General features: G+C 37.2%; 1 protein-coding gene across 9 annotated transcripts in view; it reads right to left on the bottom strand.

The window, feature by feature from the left end:
* LOC18433344 (uncharacterized) overlaps positions 1-24,121 on the bottom strand; it is a 72,668-nt gene that overhangs the window by 30,009 nt on the left and 18,538 nt on the right. For 2 of the 9 annotated variants that reach the window (XR_016052635.1, XM_011624679.3), the window contains exons 3-11: positions 23,318-23,383; positions 23,030-23,095; positions 22,852-22,934; positions 6,599-6,650; positions 5,593-5,664; positions 5,193-5,260; positions 5,064-5,112; positions 4,861-4,945; positions 4,577-4,678 (exon numbers count right to left, since the gene is read on the bottom strand). Coding sequence is in view for 7 of the 9 variants with exons in the window: in XM_011624679.3 (XP_011622981.2) it covers positions 4,577-4,678; positions 4,861-4,945; positions 5,064-5,112; positions 5,193-5,260; positions 5,593-5,664; positions 6,599-6,650; positions 22,852-22,934; positions 23,030-23,095; positions 23,318-23,383 (643 nt within the window). In the remaining 2 variants the exon portion in view is untranslated. The remainder of the gene's footprint in view (positions 1-4,576; positions 4,679-4,860; positions 4,946-5,063; positions 5,113-5,192; positions 5,261-5,592; positions 5,665-6,598; positions 6,651-22,851; positions 22,935-23,029; positions 23,096-23,317; positions 23,384-24,121) is intronic. The other 7 variants (XM_088862629.1, XM_088862653.1, XM_088862605.1 and 4 more) reach the window with 6 other exon arrangements.

The raw sequence follows: 24,121 nt of genomic DNA, 5'->3' as shown, positions 1-24,121 counted from the left end.
ACCATGATTCCATGTAGCTCAAGACCTCGATCCATAATACCAAGGATCGAGATTCCAAAATTAATAATCGCAGAGGGGCATGATTCACTTCCTTAGCATGCCCGATTGGGATTCCAGAGAGGAATCAACCCCTTGGTAGGTGGATCCAGGTAACCATGTTCTAACATAAATCATCACTACCACCATCACGGCCATTGCTTATTTAGGAATAGCATACAACAGATTGCAGCCCAAACACTTGTCCTCAAGAAATCCCCCATGATGTTCCCACTCTCATGATGTTACTAAAAGGACCCACTTGATGGATGGCCAGTAGTACAGGCATGGCATGTTTCCACAAGACTTAATTTTTATCCCCACTCTCTTTCCAACATTCCCCTTCAAGCTCATATAAATAAACAATAAACCTATCCCAGTTTATGTCCTCTTCACCATCAAGATAATCACATAAGCAAAACAAAGCATAGAAACAAAAACAAAAATGAGATCCTCCATTCACACCCTTGAACACAAAACAAGACCTTCATAGTAGTAGCATCCTTAGCGACACTACTTCTAACATTTTTATCACAGCCAAAATCTAGTCTTCAAAACTAGAAAGCAATGCACAAATCCTAGAGTGCACCACATCAAACATATACTCCAAAAAGTGAAGCTCCATTGAAGTGATATCCGCAGACATTCCTTTGCCAACCTATAAAGGTACCAATATCTAATATAAGACTGATCCCGAGAGAGAGAGAGAGAGACCCTTTGAGACAATAAAATCCCACTCTATGAAATCCCCTATTTGTCGGCCAGAGCTCCGTGGTACTACATAAGATCGGAACCTATGCCTCGGAAGATCAAAATCCAATGTCATATCCTTTCTTCCACCATAGAAGCTAGACGGGTAAATTAGCCACAACTCAGTTGGCATAAGGGTAATGGAAGGCTCCAAGTGTTGGGGTTATGTGGCCACTTAAAGGCCTTACGAAAGCATGTAAAACTATGACTATAGTGATATGATAACTCTAGTGGTAGTACAGTCCAGAGGAACCAACGGATTAGGATCCAGAGGGGCCAAAGATGGGAATATTGATGTTGGAACTCAACCTAGGTTTAATGAGCTAAGCCGGGTTGAGTTTAAAACCCTTTATTTCTAGGCATGAGGCACAACTGTAGAGAGTTTAGGGTTAGCCCTTGATGAGATCAGAGAAATGCCTAAAGTGGTTGGCCAAGGGACTATGTGACCCTTGTGTGCGATTGGGGGACCTGAAGGGACAAGGCCAAATCTTCATCATGACCATCGCACAGGATGTATATATAATAGCCATATTAGGAAGCAAACACCATTAAGGGTGTGACATATACATGTGTGAAAGGTAGCCCCTATGCACCAATTGTGATAAGAGTGTATAGGTGTGTGTGACCTAGGCTTGTCCCTGAGGGGAACCTGTAATCCATGGGCTAGGATTGTGTTCTCTTCACCGATTGATTGACTTTGATAGTCCAATCATGCATCCCTGCGACAGGCAGTGGGTCATAGAACTATTGGGTCAGTTTAAGAAAGTGAGTGTAGGACAAAATCACTAATAGAGATGGAGTGCCTCAGTATATTCACATTTTCTTTAACATAGTTGGATCCAATTCCCATCAAAATAATTTCAAAATAATTAATTTTAAGTTATTGATTTTTAGAATATTAGATGGCTCTAGATATTTTATTTTCATTAAAAGAGACTTTTTAAAGAGCTAAAATTGATTTTGTAAGAATTTAAATATTCCAAGAGAAAAATAAATTAGCTAAGAGAAGGTGTAAATTAAATACATAGTATTTTTCTCTACACAAATATTTTATGGGATTAAGTTAAAAAAGTTAAGAGATAAGGTTCCAGTACCTTCCATTTGAATATGATGGTTGATCTAAGGATTGTATGGCTAAGATCTCTCACCCCACAGGTCATCTATGATCAACGGTCAAGATTGAATGTCTACAATAATGGCTAACCCTAAATCCCAAAACCCTAGCCTCTGTGTTATAAATACATATTATCGGGGGTCATTCTCTACACCCTAATTTAGACCCTCTCCCTCTCTCTCTCTCCCTCTCTCTCTCTCTCTTCCTCCTAGGGTGGCACGCCACCCTCTGTCAACTCTCATCTCTCCCTATCACCCTCTCCAAAAGATAAGAAAGAAAAAGAGGGGGCACGCCCTTAATATGCAAGGAAAGGGGGCATGCCCCAAGCTTGAGAGAAAGAAGAGAGGCCCATCCTACATACCTGTGCTCTCGTATTTTGTGTGAGGGGTTTAGCCAAAGCTTCCCATTTACTAAGGTTCAAAGAAGGACCAAGATCCTGTGCGCCATTGTTGGAGGAGATTCGGTGTGGGGTATATCACGTCCATTAGAGGTAATCCTTTGGCATCTAGTTTGATAGTTTTGCTTTCCTGCTCTTAATTTCCATTAATGTAATTTCCTTTATGTAATGAAGAAGTTTTCTAATGGTGGTAGGAAGTGAGAATCCTATTCTTGTTTTTGCTTCTTTATTTGAATTAAAATTGTAATTCTTGGACATATGAAGTGTTCTTAAAATTGTAATTCTCGGACATATGAAGTGTTCTAGCCGGTACTGCAAAAGAAAGAGAATAAAATTTTTAAACTATATATACTGTGCTAGATCACATCGTCCTCTTTCATCATGGACATCAAGCTTGACATACTTGAAATATACGTGGAAATTTTTCATCTTCACGCATGAACCTTATGTCGCAGCAGTACAAAAATATTAATGGAGAAATATTACAACATGTTTCAAGACTGATGCAAATCAAGAGATGGCTCATTCAAAATCTTACTTTTTTATTATTATTACTGGTAAATTTCTTAGTTGTTAGAATTAAGATGAGGTTTTCTTTAAGATTTAGTTAGTTAATTGGTTTCCTTGTTTTTAATTGGGAGAAGATCATGTGGGGATCCTATGGGCCCTATTTTAATGGGAATTAGTATGAATGCATATAGTGTTTCAAAAAGCGTTAAGTGGCACCTAGGCGGTCGGGGTGGCCTAGCGCCCAACACCTAAGTGGGCGCCCAAAACCTGGGCGGCCTAATAGAAGTTTTTTTTTTTTTTTGGGGTTTTCTCTCTCTAAAATAACCACTAATGGGTTTTAGGTTTCAAATGAACCTAATACCCACAATTTTTCCCCTTTAGTATTAAAAAAAGATCCAAAATTACCCTCAAGGAGCCGCATTTTCGCCCCTGGGTGGGGCGCAGGCTTGGGCGGTCGCCTAGGAGGGTTAAGGCAGGTGCCCAGGGATATCAGCCTAGGCAGCTGCCCAGGTGCTGGGCGGTCCGTTTTTTTGAAACACTGGATGCATGAATTTGGAAAAGAGATAATAGGAATTATGTAATCCTTCTCTTGACATTCTATTTCTTTTAGATGGGGATCACGTTGAATCCTCAAAGAAGGGTCCAATTTTGAAGGGACTGGTGATAGTTAAAAGCGAAGGAAATAATGGAAAAGATGAGAGAGGCACTTGACTGCCATGGAGAGAGATTTGAGGTCCTATACTAATGGAGCAAGGGAGACAAAATAGGGGTAAAAGAAATGAAGAGAGGAAGTCAATTGGAGGCCTAAATTATAGGGATTGCAGGAAGTCAATTGGAGGCCGAAATTATAGGGATTTTGCAGGAGGTGTGAGACAGAAAGGTGGAAGATATATTTGGGCTCTACTACTTTCGTTTTATTTTTCATTCAGTTTGTATTAAAAAGGGTGGAATGCCCCACTAGGGAGCATATGTTATTTTTGGGACTGAAAATTTATTTTAGGAAAGAAGAAAGTTATTCTTCTCTTGGTTTGATTTACGCGAAGTTTTACTTGTTTGGGGATCGGAAAGGGGCTGGATTTCATTTCCCACCTTTTCTTCTTGGATCAAAGCCCAACCTTTCTAACTCGAAGAAATCAGACTTCAAACTCTCTAAAGACTACTAACAACTGAAAATGAAATAGATATACATTACTTGAAATATATAGGGGAAAACAGGTATCGAGACTGTCCTACCGGGTATCCAGACTGTCCTGCCAGTTACTAAAACCAATACCACAACATCGCTTTGCTTATTGAAAGAAACACATTCAATAGGGGAATCACTGTTTCAAAGAGCGATCCAGAATTAAGTCACATCTTGAGCTGAAAAAACATTCCTGATCGAATCCCATCCTAAGCAATTAGACCCTCCAGAATACACCTTAACCAACCTGCTATAACCCCTCAAAACCCCATTTGTGTTTATGAACATCGAGCAGATAACATTTTAATATTGAGAATGCAAACAAGTTTTTGTGAAGTAACCTGAAGAATAAACTTACAAAAGAGGTCAAAATTTTAGAGGGCGCAAATGCAAGAAATGAATTGAGAGAGAACTTAGAAAAGCAAAAATTAAAAAAAAAATAAAAAAATATCGACATGCTAAAACAAATATCATGTTAACATTACTAACACACAGAAGTATTGCATGATAAAGGCACTCAGTTTTGACAAGCATACACAACAAGTCCCTTTGGTAGTGTTCCTTTTGAATAACTTATTCGCTATACCTTGAGTAACTGCTGAGACAGCAGGCTGGACGTAATCTTGTAGTGTGGTACTATCAGAGCACGGACCTACGTCCATCACAGCTATGGCTATAACATAATTACCTGTAAAATAAGATACAAACTTATTCCTTTAATGCATGCAAATTTCTATGTTAGTATTTATATTCACTGGCAAAACAATAGGAACACATTATGTATAGAAGGAACATAATATTGATAGCCTTATATATACAATAAAGAAAAGTAGGAAAATGATATAAACAACCTGCATATTTGAAACATACCATTGAAATCCCCTATAGCCTGCAAAAGATTGGTCCCCATTTTTAGCAATGCAGTTACATCAGTTGGAAATTGTGGGCCGGTATCCTAATCGATGAGGCAAGTTAGACATACACAACATGAGTTCCTTCAACGAATCAACCATATATCGGAAATTATTAGTGTAGAACATAGATTACCACAAGGCTTAAAAACACATGCTTACCAATGATGAATTAATCCTTTTATCCACCCCCTTCCCATTCAACAAGAAACTGCATAACCAAGCATATTGAAAAATGATTTATTTATAAGGTAATTCCCCTCAATTAATTCAGTAAAGAAAAGTCCTTACTTCACGTGTGGTGGAGTTACAATACATGATGTTGTTTCCATATTATCTGTCCGGACTACAAATAATCGCTGCAGACAGAAACAGGAAAGACCCCCACAATTGCAAGCAATTAATTAGTCCATGGCTTCCCAAAAACAATCAAAAATAGCTACTAATGAAATTAAATTACTTGTACTAAATAAAAGCTTTATGCTTTTATACTTGACAAGAGGGTCCCAACAAACATACAACGGATCATCCAAAAATTTAGATGTGCTAAACAATTTATTTTTTCCTGAAAATGACATGGCTGGTCAGCACTTCATGTGCTCACCAAGTATTCATAAGTGAGACTAAAAAGGTTGCATACTAACACACTCCCCAGCAACGAATTACAGCTGAAACTGCAGTGCATACTTACTATTTTCTCCTGTGGAACCATAACAGGATTCTTGGGAATATGGAAATCTGAAACTAGAGCGTCATAACCAGGCTGCAAAACAGAACAGAAACATTGAAAACCATCATACTCCAAGACAAAAAAAACAGCAAGAGAATTCTTTGAAGGACACTATAATCAACACATACCTTGTGAATAGTACAGGAATGAATACATCAACATCAAGAACTACAATGCACTAAACTAAAAATTAATGAGTAATCTAGCCTGGGATTATATTGAAGCCTACATAACAGATGATCCGTATATCATTTATATCACAAAATATGTGTGTCGGAAGGGCCTCTACTTATGGCTCACACAATCCAGCACAAGAACAAATTGAAAAAGATCATATTCCAATTCTAGATCATGTAAAGAGGTGAAGATATGCAGAAGGTAGCCTGTGAATAGTACAGGGATGAATACATCAACATCAAGAAATATAAGCACTAAACTAACAATTAATGCACAATCTAGCCAGGGATTATTTTGAAAAAATAATCCTACATAACAGATCATCCGTCTATCATTTATATAACAAAATATGTGTGTCAGAAGGGCCTCTACTTATGCCTCACACAATCCAGCACAGAAATAAATTGAAAAAGGTCATATTCCAATTCTAGATCCTGTAAAGAAGTGAAGACATACAGAAGCTAGCCTGTGAATAGTTACACATCAACATCAAGAAATATAATGCAATAAACTAACAATTAATGAGTAATCTAGCCAGGAAATATTTTGAAGCCTACATAACTGATGATCCGTATATCATTTACATCACAAAATATGTGTGTCAGAAGGGCCTCTGCATATGCCTCACACAATCCAGCAACAGAAATAAATTGAAAGATATCATATTCCAATTCGAGATCATGTAAAGAAGTGAAGATACACGGAAGGTAGCCTTAATCATATACAAATTATGTTAAGCAATGCGATGAGAGGTAAAACTAGCATTAGCAAACATAGAATGTCACCTAACCTTGGCTTCAAGAGAAACAAGGATGCTGCCCAACTTCAACCAGGGATAATACCTGAAAAGGATCTATGATAATATGATCCAGACACACTATTACAGCTTCAAGGATCACATATAGAATGTATACAACTTAAATTACAGGTGAAAGTTTTAAAATATTTGAATTGAACGAATACTAATTACAAGAAAAAAAGAGGAACATGCCAAAATCAGGTAAAACAGATAGAGAAGTAAGGAAACCCCACGAACTCAATTGGTTCGAATAACTACTCTCTTTTTTTTCTGAAAATTGGAATAACTACTATCGACAGTTTACAATCAATCCACAGCTTCAAAAGTGCAAATGTTGTGACCAAGGCACACAAACAAAGAAACATGATCTATAAACACATTTACGCAACATGTAAATCACATGTGTTCTAGTAAGGAACGTATAGAAAGGAGTCAAATGTCTGCATCCTAGGAAAGGTAGGAAATTGAATACACATTTTTCTTGAACCTTAAACAAGTAAAATCAGCAATACTAGAGAAAGAACATGGCTGCAAATCAAAGCCAAGAGAAGAAAAACTTTCTTATTTCATAAAAAAAAATTTCATCCAATATAATATGCCTCACAAAATATGAAATCCAAACATATATAAGCACATGAAACCTTAATTTAACTTGCGATCCAAGTAAATATTTAATAATACTAAAATTTCAAAAATACCCATGTGAGCAGTAACGTGTGAATAATAATGCATGAACAGTAACTTTAACAGTACCATGAATAGTACTTGTGAATATTAAATAAAGTAAATATAAAAAAACCCTAAAATCCAAAAACAACTTAACATCCTAAGCATAAATCCTAAAACTAAAATCAAAATATGCATCCTTTAAAATTGAATAGAAATTAAAAAAGTATAATTTTTCCCTCCATCATTCTCCCCTAGTTGGAGAAAACTCGTCCTCAAGTTTTGAAATGAGCTAAGAAGAATTTATCATCAAAACTGCATTCTTCAACCTTCTTCTTCTTTGTTAACTCAAATACTATTTGTAGTAAAAATAATTTCTCAAGAAATGGATCCTAATATATATTGAGGAATCGATGCAAATTTATCAAACCCAATTTTTAGAGGCTTTCTCGACATCTATCTTGTTACTCTCTGAAAATGCAAAAGAAGAAAAAACTTAAAAATAAAACAAATTCTTGTGAGCAATTTTCTTGCATTTTCAGTTTTAATTTTTAAATGGATTTTACACTTTGTATGTAAATTTACAAAATTACAAATAATGAATTGCTATCTATTTTAGGTATTTTCAGTTTTTTAACTACTTTTCCACTCAAAAATCAAGACTCAATGGGATTTTTTGTGCGTTTAGTTTTTGATGTATGGCTATGAAATTTAAAATTCTTGTGAACTTGTGAACTGTGAATGGGGGTTTGGGTGTTGTCATTGTGATTGATTATTTGTTGTTTGGGGAAAACAACACCTTCAGGTCTACAAATGGAAAATCAGATCCAGCATGGGACCATGCAAATAGGTCCTATAGGTGTAAATACGACTACAGAAGGTGATAAATATGGGAACTTTGTGCATATATTATGATAAACAAAATAAAGGGACATCGGATCCATAGGGTTATGAAGCGTTGGCCCAAAAATAGGGAGCATGGCCATATGCCCCAAGGTTCCTCTCATGCAATGTTCGAGATCCAAAAAAGCACCGAATATCATGTGGTAGAGAAGCAAAGGAGGCAAGAAATTGTCGATAACATAAGGATCGTTACCCTACCCAAGATGAGGAGCATTATGATATTGATTATGAGGAAGGAGATGAGGAGTCTCCTCAAGCTAGAAGGAGGACACTTGGGAAAGAGCCCATGTCTTCCACTCATGTGTCTAGCAAGCCTAAGAGGATGGCTCCAGGTGGTGACATAGTTGTTTCCATCTAGAACAAAACTAGGCTCCCAGCCAACCATCAAAGTGTGTGGTCAAGTAGAAAGCAGTAGTAAAGGCGAACATGTGTATGGTACAGTGGATTTATCATAACTATTATCACATTCAATGCCCGAAACTGCATCGATTTCCAACCAAAGTTTGTTGTTGTGGCATCCATAGGTCCAGGTATAAAAGCCCCTCTAATCATGATTTAGGACTGCACTACTTAAAAGAATACGGATAAGATTAGGAAGGACACAGAATCATTCAAGGAGATAAGGGCCAGTAAAGGATATTCTATCATGGCTGATCGACAGAAAGATGAAAGTCAAAGACAATTAATTGACTTTCGGTGTATTGTACAAAGGGGATGGTCTTCTTGAAGTCAGCTGTTGCCTTTGAGATAACAAAAACAAGGGTGGCATTATTTGATTTGTTTAGGGAGGTCATTGAGGAGGTGGGGCCAGAGAATATAGTCCAATTTATTACAGATAATACACTCAACTACGCCTTAGGGGCAGTTGCTACAATCACATTATCCATATATATTTTGGACATCAAGTGCGGCACATTGTATAGATTTAATGCTAGAGGAGATTGGGAAGATGAAACATGTTATAAAAGCCATAAGTAAGGCAAAGTACCAAAATCTATATACAACCATGGATTGGTCCTCAATCTTACGAGGAAGCATACTCAGGGGACGGAGTTATTGAGGCCTGTCATTACTAGATTTGCAACTAAATTCCTCACTTTGCAGAGTATGTAATTTTAAAAGGATGGCCTCAGATCCATGGTTACATCAGCTAACCAGCAGGATTCCAAATAGTTGGCAAGAGTAGTAGGAAGGAGATGATGAAAGTGGCTGAGTCAATTTACCAATGTTGCCAAATGTAATTCGAATTACAGAGCTCTTGGTGAAGATTTTAAGGGTTGTAGACAGTGACTCTAATCCAGTGTTCGAAAAATCGAACCGGCCACGGATACCGACCAAGGGCCTGTACCGAGTAACCGGTAAACCAGCCGGTTCAACTGACCTAACCAAGAAACTCCTAACCGATAAAAACAAGTCAAAAAAAATAAACAAAATAAAAAAAAAATTAAAAACATAAAAAGGACATTTAAAGCATGATTAAACAAAGCACATCAAAATGAAGTTGAAAATTAGTGAATAAAAATAGATTTTAAAAAATCAATTTGTGCCCAGGGGTATTTTTGATATTTTTCAAAAAAGATGGGAAGAATGTAAAAATAAGTATTAATGGCCAAAACACTTTCCAATCTTTTCCAAAATGATGAAAAACATTTAAAAAAATGCATTACAAACAAATTCCTTATTTTTTGGCATTTTATATAATTTTGTTTTGAATTTTTTTAAAATATCTGGCTTAATCACCAATACCGGCCAAAATAGGAACCAACCAGTGACTAGTTCCGATCTAACCGGGCGATTGCAATTTGAACCGCTCAATTTGGCAAACATTGCTCTAAACCTACCATAATAACCGGGAACGGGAGCGATGAGAGCTTCGAGATCGGGAGCGAAAGCACGGAACGGGATAGGCTCGAAGATCCGTGGTTGGGGGAACAAGGTCCATACATGGTCAGGTAAAGGGATCGAGATCGCTGACTTTTAGTGAACGCATTCCATATCTTCACAGAAGCGAATTCTTTATTAAATGGGATTGCTTTCCTCCATGATAAGGACCGAGGTTCCCGAAGTCACTTATCAATTGTATTGCAACTTAGGAGCAAATTCCATTGAACAATATTTTTAACTTCTTTAAAATTCACAAACCCAATATCAATGTGAACAAAATTCATGTCATTGCAGTTCTTTTTAACATTTTGTGGTCATTGGAGTATGATTTTATACACAGCGATAATAGAAATCCAATATGGTGATGTAATACCTAAGTCCTCGATCCCATGCTAAGAATGGGAATGGAGGGTAATAAAATCAGTTACTTAAGAAAGAATCACTATAAAAAAGTAATCATATGGGTCCCTAAAAAAAACTGCACACCTACCTACATTGGTCTAACTAAAATGAACGCATCCTCAGTTTTGGCACCAATCAGTTGGATTGGGCAACTCCCACTCAAATATCAATTGATGATTAATATAAGAATGTTGTGATAGATTATTTCCAACAAAGAAATACCGCAATAGTTAAGTTCTCCTTTACAAAGTAAGGAAAAAGAAAGACATTGCCATATATAGTTCTCAATAGTTCTCCTTTGTCAAAGATTGTTAAGGGTTCAAAGACATATACAGACCTCACATTTCCACGCATACATATTATTCCTTCACCCATAAGGCAATCTCGCGAGTGGCTCGATTTGGTTGATCAACACTTTAGCAATAGAAGTCCTGCAAGAGGTAGACAAGACCCAGAGAACTAACTCCAAGGAAGTTGAGCATATTAGCTCCTTCCATCTTCTTCTACTCTCCTTGTCCTCTTTTTTGTTGCCTTTCGCCGAAACTAGACATAAATCACGATTCACAAGGTATGTAAAATTGTGAATTGTAAAATATGTTGGAAATCATAGAGTTCAGAAAGTTTGTAGGTCGTAAAAATTTGGAGGTCCACACTCGATTGTAAACAAACCAAAAAAATGAATCGGTGAAACTGGCTCGCAAATTAGAGGATATTTGATTCTAATTTGGTGGAATCGCGGTTCTGCTTACTCATGGAACCATGATCTTTGGCATAGAGATCTGGATCCCATTAGATGGGATCAAGTTCCCCGATTTCCCGAATCGAGATCCCGAATATCAAGTAATCACCCAGAATCGAGATCCCAAATCTCGGAGCGCGGGATCGTGCTTACGGAGGGGAAGCGACCCCCTCCTTTGAAGATCCTGGTAACTATGAAACCTACAATGGGTTATATATATGAAGCAATAGACAGAGCCTAAGAAGCCATTTAAAAAACTTTTAAGGACAAGAAGACTCATCATGAGAAATATTAGAAGATTATAGATGATAGATGGGATAGACAGTTGCCTATTATCGTAACCCCAAATACTTCTACAGCAAAGCCAAATTTTTAACCCATCCTCAGGTTTTGATGGGCTGGTGCATCATTATCAAAAAGTTAGACCCGGATATAAATATACAAGTCAAGATTGGGAAGCAGATGTGTGCATGTTAGGATGCTCTATTAGGACAATAGTTTACAATTGCCTTACATGGTGAAATCCTCCCAAGTAATTAATTTCTTTTATTTATTTTCTCTATTACGTTCATTTCTTGAGTAAGTGATTATCTGTAACCCAATATTCTATATTATTCAATTTTCATTTCAGCGGATTGGTGGTCACATTTGATAGGGAAGTTCCAAACCTTCAGAGTTTCGGTATCCATATTCTCAGCCAGCATTGTTGTGGTTGTCAGAGAAATCGAGTGTTTTCCAATGTGCCAATACAGATAAAGGAAGCATGTTGGAGGACAAAAGACTAAACGGTTGTCGTTATGCAATACAACCTAACCTTGAGAAAGAGGGAATATGACTTTCTTTATTTTAGTATCCCTTCTTACTTCTATAGTGATATTCATCATAGTTAAGAGAACCTTGTGGGTAGGGTGACGATCCCGCTATGGAACCTCGATCTCACGGTTCCTGCAAGGGATCTTGTAGAGACCACGTTTTTTTGTTAAGGGATCTCGCTCCCAAAAAAAGGGGACCATGTTCCATCCATCAGTGGAATGAAGTTTCATTTCAAAATAGATCCCCACTCCTAACAACCATGGTCCAAGGTTTTGGTACATAAAAATCTTGGGTTCCATATTTGTGGGTTCTACTTTCATTAACGGATCATACCAAGTTAGAGATTGCCATTGTCCAAAGTTCCCATTATTTAGGAATCATAAGTTCCATGATGTTAAAATCCAATGACCCATTGTTTTATTAAGTCCTATTCTATAAGCCACCCCACTTAGTTGAGAGAATATATTTTTCATTTAAAATCTTATATTTATGATGTCCTATTGTTTTAGAGTCTAAAATCTGATTACAGTTGTGAGATGAGAAAATATGATTTCATTTCAAGCTTTAAAAAACTTCTTTTACATCAATCAGAGAGAGAGAGAGAGTACATTAGAAGAAGATGACTCTTGAGTGATAGAATTCTGGGCTGCTGGGGAATCAAAGGAAATGGTGCATGCCAAACTTGTGTCATGGCTCGAAGATGTAGTGGTCATAAGAAAGACCGACTTATAGAGCTGAATAATTAATCCGTTGTTATTCACACAAAAATAAATAAATCCATTGTCAAGGACAGGAGGCACTTTATAAGGGATCCCTGGTAAATGGCACACTTGCGAACTCGGGGCAAATCAGCTGAGGACTTTGATTCCTATACTTTAAGAATCTCAATATTAGAATAGGGGGAACCCCATTATATGACATACTTAAACCTCGATTCCTTAACCAAGGCAATTCGTACTAACTATACTTACAACCTCATTTTTCTATATAGGGGAGCTTAGATTCCCGCTAGTCAAAATATTAAACCCATTGACATCGGATATCGCCCCCATACACCTAAGGATCTCGCTCCTTGTCTTGTTCATTGTACGAACGCCGATCCTAAACCCACGGAGCTTCCACTATAGAGCACGCTTCGGTGAATCCCAAACTGATCCCGATCCCAATCCCGCTCCCACCTCCAACAACTATGATATTTATGTTTACAAGTTTTCTATTTACAATTATATATAATTTCGAATGGGATGCAAGATCCAAGGGAAACCAATGTGAACGGACCCATAGACTTGGAAAAGACTGACATTGTGGATGAATGGTAGAGGAGAAAGAGAAGCCCACCCTTGAAGGTCTTGAAGACCAACTAGATAATTGAATGACGCTGGAAGAACCAGCACAATGAGGTAAATTTAATATTCGATTACTTTAACTATATTACGTTTTAACTCGTCATTTTTAACCATATACAATATAAGGATATAGATAAGTATATCTCATGTATACTTAGCAATATGTAAACTTTCTTATAGGTAAAGTGGATGACAAAGTCCTACAGTTCAGTATTGTGGAGTCAAATGCTGAGCAAGAATATGAAAAAGATGGGAATCCAGATGATGACTATTGGTTATTTATTTCAATTGATGTGATATTTTATTTGAAACTTTGTTTTTTAGTATAATAGTTCACTTGGATTTTGTACAACTATTCAAGTAGTAAGTAACTTTGATTTTAAAGCCTAGGGGATCATGGGATGTACATTGTATCAAAGTGGACTTCTAGGAACTTGTGGAGGAGTATAACAGTATAGTGTTCTACTATATTTATTTTAGGATTTATAAATAGAAGGAGATCTAGAGAAAACAATCTTCTAGTTTAAATAGGATTTGCCTAATCTAATTTCCAGCTGCACCATTTTAGGATAAATAGAAAATCCACGGGGTGAGAGAGTTAATTAGAGCCCATCCATCCCAAAAATCAGCCATCATGATTTTGGGTGTAAAGATTAGGAACATTATCTATTTACACTTTGACCCAATCCTCTCCTATTTAAAATCAAACCAATCAAATTCAAACTTTATCTTTTTAAATTTGAAATTAAACTTCTAGATAAATCTAATCTAGATTTCACACAATATTGGAAAACCATAGCTCAATGGATTTCTCATCTTTACATTTATCATGTTTAAATTATTTCCCACAATATTGGGAAACCATATCTCAATGTATTTCTCATCTCTAAATTTATCATGTTTAAATTTGAATTTAAAAAAAATAACGGGGCATTCCCTTACTTCCCAAAACAATGGCGTGGGGGGATTGTGCCACAGGAAGTAACGTGTCCCCCCTACAAATAGTGTGCCACTATTTTACTAAAAATAGTGGCGTGTCCCCCCTTAAAAAAACTCGTCCAAAAAATTAGGGAGTGCCCCTACTTTGTTAAAATATTTAGCGGGCCACCTTTTAGCTAGAAAGGTGGCATGCTCCCCCTTAAGCAAAAAAATAAGGCATGCCAAATATGACATAAAAAAATAGGGCGTGGTCCTTAGGGTGCACCGTGTGCCACATGTGGGTTTGGATCCTTGGTCTCACATGTGTTATTTTTAAAGTTCTAAAATTTTCATTAGTACCCTTTTGTGAAAATTTAGGATAGAAACAATAGTTTCAAATTCTAAAAAAAATATTTAAAAATCAAAGAAACATTTATAATACGTAAATAAAATATACTAGGAGTGGACTGGTACCAGTGGATCAAAATAAGCGACACTAAGGGTGCTCCACTCACCCCAGAAACCATGATCCACAAATATTCTCTTATCCAACCCAACAAAGTCCCATGACCCACAGTCTCTTAGCAGGGGCTCAAGATTGGCTTGTCAAAGTTGGATAATAAAACAGTGGGACTATGATCCTGGAATGTGGATTACAGTTCGCTCATTTAAGAGCAAGTCTAGCACTTGTCACTATAGTACAAAGGGGGGCTCTCTCAATGCACATGTACACGTGTCCCTGTAAAAAAAAGGATTGTTTCCCATGCGGTTGTCATATATACATGTTGTGCGAAAGTTTGTTGAGGGTTTGACCCTTGCTCTCACAAGCCTACAACCGTACACAAGAGACCACAAAGTTCTCCTGACCTACAAACATGATCTCTTGATATCTCTTCGACCTCAACAAGGGATGACCTACTTCAAACCATTTTCGGATGTGCCACATGCCCAGGGCCAAGGGTTTTAGACATGACTAGGACCATAAACCACCCAACCTTTGGTCAGTAAACACACACTCCCACTAAAGTTCATATTCCACTATACATCATTTTTTACAAGCTCTCTAAGCCTTTAAAGGCCACAAAACCCCAACAAACATTACCTAGCCCTAGGACTTTATAGGAACTTTTTTACGGTTTTTAAGGCTCAGAGTTACTCAGATACTCATCTTAAAGAGTTGTAAGAAGACTTGGATTATTTATTCTTTTAGGAGATTTTTCCATGGAAGAAAATTTGAAACTTGTCAAGATTTCTTTGTGTTGAATTCCTTCTCAGACTACTTTGTAATCCGATAATTCTCTTCAAGAATAAAATATCAGCGCATGCATCTGTTGGTATCAGAGCACTGCTTTACCAAGGCATCTAAGTAACAAATCAAAGATGTCATTGCAAAGACAAACATTTGCAATAGATCAAGACGGATTTCCCCAGTTGTAACAAACCGTCACCAAGAACTCACAAGAACTAGGACAACTCATACATGATTCAATTGGTAGCAACGTGGAAGGATATTGAGCATTGGATACAAGAGTACAAGATTGATTGTTATGGAGAAAAATCCTCGAGCATTCTGCTTCATCAATGAGGAGCGCAATCATTAATTGGTTTCTATGATTACCATGAACATGGATTGGGATCACCACCAATCATTGATGTGTACCCAGATGAAGCATTGGGTTTTACAAAAAACAAATTTCAGATGAGCAGTTGAATTTTGAGGAAAACATCAAGAATAAACCCATAAATAATGAAAATGTAGCTGGATTCATAACTTTTCATCCATATCAAGGATATGAGTGCCCCAAATTGCATTTTGGAAATTTTACAATTGCCTACAAAGGTCACTAGTAGGATACTTTTCATAATTTTTCTATTTCAAACCTCAAATCTTATTATAAAGTATAGACACGAAAATAGTGATGAATTTTAGACTTATTATGTATTATCTAATTTTCAAGGGGTAGATTTATCATTTACCAAGTTTTATATTTCCTTTATTATTGGGATGAGAGTTCTAGTCAAAGAAGGGTGATGACCTTAAATTTTCCCTTAACCCATCCCATGCTTGGGTAAAAAGGGCATAGTTGCGTTAGGTAGGCAGCCAACGTAAAATTTTGCTAAAACTCATCATGAATCCTGATAAGGAGAACCAGGATTCATGTAGCCGACCCCAATTAATTAGGAAAAGGTTAAAATGATGATGATAATGATTGGGATGAGAGTTCTAGAATTGCGGTATCCAAAGGCTTCATTCAATTCACATTCATTTCTAAGAAGTTCACGAGGGATACGACTAATTATGGGATCGCTTTAGAGAGAATCCTTTTATGTCCCTAGACTTAATCTAACAGAAAATTCTCTTTGCCCACTCTCTCCCTCTCCCACAAACATCCAAAGGTGTTTCAAGTAACTTCAGCAGCCTTCTAACTAGATGATTTCAGTGAACACAGTCTCAGGCATTTCTGCGAAGGATTAACTTGACCTTAGGAAGTTCAAAACCTAAAACTTTCAAAAGAATCCCCCAGCATACGTACAACGGTAAGCACACAAACAACTAAAGCATATGTTGACGATTTCAATGCACAAAATTTTGCACGTGTCAGCTTCATAAAGCAAAGCTCTTAAGAGATCTGTTTGAGCATTTCTGGATGGCTTCTATACGCAAGGCTATTATAGAAGCTCAGCAGACTCCTAGCATTTCTCGCATCACAGTACTCAAGATGTCAAACTTCGTCACTATATAGACGATTTGGTACCACTGAGGATGATGAAACAAGAAATCAAATGATTTTTTTTTTTTAAATGACCTTCAAAATGAAGGATCTTTTTCCCTCAACAGATTCCAAAAAAAAAAAAAGGAAAGATCTCAGTGATTCTCTATACTTTAAAAGTGGATGCGTATGGCAAAACATAGATATACATCTGAGGTGCATTGGATTTCCATGGCGTGTCGTATGGTGGCTCACACTAATAGCCCTAAATTAGAAGCTTTAAGGTCTAACAGGAGACTGCACTTATTAATTGATCTTTCTCTCTATCTCTGGATGATTCGCGTGAATGGACGATGTCAACAAGCACGGTCTATAGAGTTTAAAATTTTCTTTCACGATACCGGCTAGAGCGCTTACATATGTTCAAATATTACAATCAAAGATCAAATAAATAAGCAAAAACAAATTTCGATTCTCACTTGCTGCCACTTTTTGTAACTTCTTCATTACAAAAGTAAAATTACATTAAAGGAGATTGGCAACAAGAATAGCACAAGAAAGCATAAAACAAGACAATAAGCCAAAAGATCACCTCTAATGGACTTTATACAGCCCACACCGGGTCTCCTCCACCAATAGCATACGAGATCTTGGTCTTTCTTCAATCTCAACAAATGGAAAGCTCGGCTAAACCCTCTATTAAGAACTTGAGAACATGCACATGGAACATGGAGCCTCTCTTACCTCTCATCTATGTGGGGTGTGCCCCTTCCTCTGCTTGGACCTAGGGGCGTGTCCCTCTTTTCTTTCTTTTTTAATTTAGAGAGTATGGGAGAGAGAGTAGAGAGAGAGAGGGTGGAGTGCCACCTATGAGGCGGACAGAGAGAGCTCTAGGCTATTCTATTATAGTGACCCGTTGAGATATATTTATAGTAGTGAGGCTAGGGTTAGGGTTTAGCGTTTAAACATCCTTATGGAGATTCGATCAAGGTCGTTGATCATAGGTAACATGTGCGGCGAGAGATCTTAGCCATACAATCCATAGATTAGCCAGCATGATCAAATGGAAGGTGTTAGAACCTTATTCCTCAGTTTTCTTAACCTAATCATATCAAATATTTTGTGTAGAGAAAATATTCTACAATATTCTTTTTAATTTCAATCAATCTTTCAATTTTATTCTCAAATCAATTAGGTGGCTTATACAACGAGCCACACCTCATAAAAAGTACGTGAAAGTGGGGCATCCCACCTATAGAAAGCATAGTGGGGCCCATGCCCCATTCAAAGTGGGCCTAATGTAGTGGGCCATAATAAATTTTGACCCCCCACAACATTAAATAATTTTTAGAAGAAAGAACATGATTTTTAGACATACTTGAGCATTTTATTTTCCTCTATGAATATTTAAATACATGAAAATTCAGTTTTAGCTAATTTGAAATCAATTTTGATAAAATAAAATATCCAGAGATATCTAAAAACTTATTTTAATATTATAAAAATCATTTAAAACAAAATTAATTATTCTAAAATTACTTTGATGGAAATCGGATCCAACTTTGTGAATGAAACTGCGAAAAAACTGAAGCATTCCATCTTTACTAGTGAGTGTGATCGCTTTCTCAAATTGACCAAGTAATTTTCATGACCCACAGTCCATCACAGGAATTCATGATTGGACTACCAAAGCCAGCCACTAGGTGATGAGAACACAATCCTAGTTTATGGAATATAGGTTCCCCTAGGGTCAAGCCTAGGTCATACAGACATGTACACACTCATCACAACTGATGCAAGGAGCTATCTCTCGCACATGTACTTGTAACACCCTCAATGGTACCTACTTCCCTATATAGCTATCATAAGTATATGCCGTGTGATGAGGATTTGGCCCTTATCCCTTCTGGCCTACCAATCACACACAAGGGTCACTAAGTCCCTCGGCCAACTACCCTGGGCATCTCTCCGACTTCATCAAAGGCTAACCCTACAAACACTTCTCAAGTTGTGTTATATGCCAAGGTCGCATAGGGTTTTAGAACTCAGGCCTAGCTTGTCAAGCCTAGTTTGAGTCTTGGCATCAATATTACCAACTTCGGCTCCTCTGGACAATAATCCTTTGGTCCCTATGGACCAAACTCCCACTGGAGTTATCATATCACCATAGTCATAGTTTTACATGCTCTTGTAAGGCCTTTAAATGGCCACAAAACCCCAACATAGCAGACAACATTACTAGATATTTTATGCACCAAGACCTCTGCATAACAATTCGTTAGATTTGCTATGATCCCATCTTGTAGCAATAACACATAAGGTACTTTGAAATATATAATATCTCATGGCCTTTACCATTCTAAAAATAACCTTCTTCAAGTTTTTGCATATTATAATTTTAATTAGGGTAGTTTGACTAGACCACCTTTTGTGACTATTTTGGCCCAAATAGCAAAGAAACAATCGGATTGGAGCTTTCTCCAATGTTGAGAAGCATTTTATACAGCATAATTGGCCGCATTTCTTGTATGAGGTACAAGCCTCACAGCCACTACACCATTAATTTTGCACGATCTTTGGTGGAGAAGCCCATCTTTCATGCTAACACCGAACACTTTAAAGCTGATTCTATAATGTTATATGGAAAAAAGTGCTCGCTAAGAAGATTATTCATATTACATTCCTTCCATTATAAACCAAAAGCGAAAGATCGACATGAACTGCTCTTCCAAGTTTCCATTGCACAAGCATACACCCAGCTTGAAGGGAGTGTCAGAAATAGGTTAACTACAATTTATCTCCTTGCTATTTTACTTTGGACTTTGATACATTCTTGTCAAAGACAAATATCAATAGATATGAAATACTTATCTTCTATTATTTTTCATCCCACTACCTCAGTGAATTTACTTCTCTCCAATGCTCTAAGGAACAAATAAGAGGATGACCAAGAATAAGCATAACAGAGAATTATAAAATACTTCAGCTAACGAGATCAGATAAATGCTACGGGAGAGCTTATTGATAGGAGCATAGAAGGTAACAACACCAAGATCGTTTGTTTAATGCTAATAAGGCTGCGTTCTTAGCATCTTGGAAGTCATCGTCATCATCAACATCATCAGAGTCTTTTCCCAACTAATTGGGGTTGACTATATGAATCATGGTCCGTCATTCTACTCTATTAAGGGTCATAACCTCAATGAAACCATAAGTCTCCATCTTTGTCTCACTACTTCCAACTATGTCCTTTTGAGCATACCCCTTGTTTTTTTTTAGTCTTCCACTTGAACTAACTCGCACCCCCTAAAAGGTGTTGTAATAGGTCTATGCTGCACATAGCCAACCCAACTAAGTCTATTTTCTCTCATCCTATCACCTATTGGTGCCATACCTAAATTTTCCTTAATGTATTTATTTTGAATATATCCCTTCTTGTCATGTTACTCATCCATCTCAACAACTTCAACTCGGCTACACTCATTCTATAGTTATGTGGTTTCTTGACCGCCCAACATTCCACCCCGAAAAGCAAAGCTGGTCTCACAGTTGTCCTATAGAACTTATCTTTCAGCTTCATTGGTATGTTACGATCACATAAAACTCTGGTTGCACATCTCCACTAAGTCCACTCAGCTCTAATACTATACGTGACATCTTTCTTAATCTCTTCATTTTCCTGGATTATCAACCCAAGATATTGAAAGTGCACTTTTTTTGGTATTTCTTAGCCACCATCTTAACTACTTCCTCGTTTCTACTTCAATTATTACTAAACTTGCATTCCATATACTGCCTTAGCCGGCTAATTTTAAAACCTTGAGATTCTATGGAATTCCTCCACAATTCTAACTTTGCGTTGATATCATTTCAAGTCTCATCAATCAAAACTATGTCATCCGTGAAAATATACACCACGGTACCTCATCTTATAGGTGCTTAGTTAAGTTGTCCACTATTAAGACAAAGAGGTGTGGAATCAATGCTTTCCCCTTATGTAAACTGTCACTGAAAACTCGTCTCTCCACTAGCTGTTCGCACACTAGTTATAGCGCTCCCACGTAAATATCTCTGACCAAGTCAATATAGTATCTCTGACCAAGTCAATATAGTATCTGGAGACTCCTTTCTTTTTTGACACTCACCAAATCAAGTTTTGAAGTACTCTATCATAAGTTTTCTCTAGATCAATAGAGACCATGTGCAGGTCTTTTTCCTTCACCCTAAACTTCTCAATCAATTGCCTACATAGGAAAATAGCCTCAGTTGTTGACCTCTCTAGCATAAACCAAATTGGTTTTCTAATACACTCGTTTCATGACTTAATCGTTGCCCAATCACTATCTTTTAAATCTTGCCTATTATTATGCCTACACCATATCTATTATTATCTTTTTTTGTATAACAAAGTTTATACCCATATATTTCCTTAGCTTTTTCCCCTCTCTACTTAATTTCTTGTAGACAAGTTATGTTTACTGTCATTCGTCGCTTTGTATCCACTAACTTAATACTCTTACCCGTAAGCATTCCTACATTCCATGTGCTAAGCGAATCCTATTCTCTTAAACTAGCTTATTTACCCACGCTAGTCCAAAATGTCACGGGAACCCTTGCCTATTTTTTACTGCAACCGGGTGACATCGTAGCACGTCTTTTTCGGGAAACACCCTAGCTAACCGTTGCTCATTCTCATTGTACCCGGGTTTCAGTACGGCACGTCGCTTACGGGGAACGCCCTAGCATAAGCAGATAATGTGGATTCAAGATTCATAGAAAGTTTTGACAAAGTTTTACATTGGCTGTCAACCTAACACAATCCACCTCGTTTACCCGAGCTTGGGACGAGTTAAGGGAAAGTTTAAGGTCCTCACCCTTCTTAGACATCTTGGCATCTTAGAAATATTATTGACAGTGCCTTCTGTATAAGTGGAATCACAATCATGTTGAAAGAGGAACTGCTGAGGCGGTAGGAGACCATGTAGCCCACACTTTAAGTTTGTGGAAATCACACAATTTTAATCATCCATGCGCAGACCAAAGGCTGATTTGTCATATTCAATCTGCTTTTTCTAACCCTCTCTTCACCACCGCTTCTCCCCCTCTTACCTCTATTCCATTCTAGCTCGTCTTGCCTTCCTTTCAGCCCCCCTCTTTCCCCGTCTCCATCTCTTCCTCCCCCACTTCGTCTAGATTAACTAACCTCTGCAGGCCTTAGACGAACGGGCTCTTCACTAAAGACTTCCACTTCCATGGACTCTCAGCTCACCTGCAGGTCCATCCAAGCAGCACCTTCCTCTCTCGTATCCATCTCCCAGTGCCACCTTGCACAGAGTCGTTACATCAAGACAGCCAGTCTTCCGCAGAGTCTCACCCATTTGTGCTTCCCCTTTATGTTGGACTTCTTCTATATTTTTTCCATCTTTTGTCTATTCTCCCAACCCCTATCTCTTGTACTCTGAGCCCCCATCTTGTAGGATGCCTTCTTTAAATATTTTACTGTAATTTACTGTTTTCAGTTATAAAAATTAACACTTCCTCAAAAAAAAAAAAAAAACAGCCCTAGTACTTGTTACTATGAGAACCCTTTGTTTTCCCATTGTAATTGTATCTTTGGGTAAGATTTCAAGTTATATTTATAAACAGGCCATATGTATGGTATCACACCATGTACATGTAGGTATACATGCATGCAACAATATACATTAATATATAAGAATCAAGAACATGAGCAATCCAGCATTAATTAATGACTAAAAACCCACAGTGACTTCATGCCATTCTATTAGGTTCACCAGAGTTCTACAATATATAAAGCAATTCTATTGACTTAAAAATTGTTCAAATGACTGCAAGACGCACCTGGGAATAATTTTTGAAATGATATTAAGAGCACTGCTTGATGGCAAAATGTTGTTCCCAACATTACAAAAGCAACTTGAAATCTGCAACATTAACAAGATCCGTACTTTGTAATATAACTCTCAAACGTGTTTCTCTATGAAATGAGAGAGCATGCATATATAGCAAGCTAACAGACCTCATTTACCAAAACAAGTAGTTCCTCAGTGTCCAGAACACGGAACCATCCCTTGCTGCAAGCATTCTGAACTAATGAAGGTAACCATCAGTAAAGAACTCTTACCATGCAGCATATAGAAAGGTAAATAGTATAGAGAAACAAGTGAAGAGTACTAAACGGACTTCAAATTAAAACCTCCCTGACAGGATAAAACCAAAAACATGTAAGTAAAGAAATTAACAAGGCATGCATAAGAAATTATATTCTATACTTTATATCAAACAATAGCTCAAGTAACAGAAATACCTTCACAGAAAACATAAGCACCATCATAGCTGGCAGAAGGTGACGATCGTCTTTATGGTCACATATCTACCAAAAAAAAATCGTGTTTAAAGCAATGAATGAAGATTTCAATTACTTCAGAATACTCAAGTAGAAGAAAATCTAATGTTTTCTTCTAGCAATCTTCTCCTATATATATCCCAAGGGCCATCACAGAAATTCAAGTCAAGTGGTCCAACTTTTTGTGGTGACTTTTCTTTTTTTAAAATATTGGTCCCCCTTTGTGGAAAATGTAGGACAACATGAGAAAGATTCAGCTGTCCAGTATTTGCATCAAATCAAGGTGTTAAAAACCATCGATCTAAATCGGAATCACCCGATCTAGATCCGAAATCAATAGAACTATGCTGGTCACCGTAGTATATCAGGAAATGGCCAATTCTATAGGGAATCATCTCATTCTCTGACAGAACTGGCCGGTTCTATAAAGGATCTGATCAGCTCACCAAGTAAACAAGATGACTCAACAGTTCTTCGATTTTCTTAATATTTTTATTAGAAATTTTAAAAAAATTTTAATTAAAAGAAAGGTGGCAACCACCCCATATTTGATAATTTTTTTAACCCAACCACTGCAAACAAATAAATACACTTTACCCCATGCGAGCGTACGACCTTATATTTGTTTTATTAACGTGAGTGGGAACCACTTTTATACAAGCATGGCAACCATTTCTTCCCTCTTGTTCCCGATGTGGGACAATTCTTCTTGCACCTTCTCTCTGCCACTTTTTGTTTTGGGGTGAAAAAACTTTTGTTTTGAGG

This window comes from Amborella trichopoda, chromosome 1, assembly GCF_054954075.1.
Source record: "Amborella trichopoda isolate Santa Cruz 75 chromosome 1, AtrichopodaSantaCruz75HAP2 v2.0, whole genome shotgun sequence".
NCBI classification, from domain to species: Eukaryota; Viridiplantae; Streptophyta; class Magnoliopsida; order Amborellales; family Amborellaceae; genus Amborella; species Amborella trichopoda.
The sequence above is the reverse complement of the archived record's forward strand: the minus strand, read 5'-3'. Positions and strand labels throughout refer to the sequence as shown.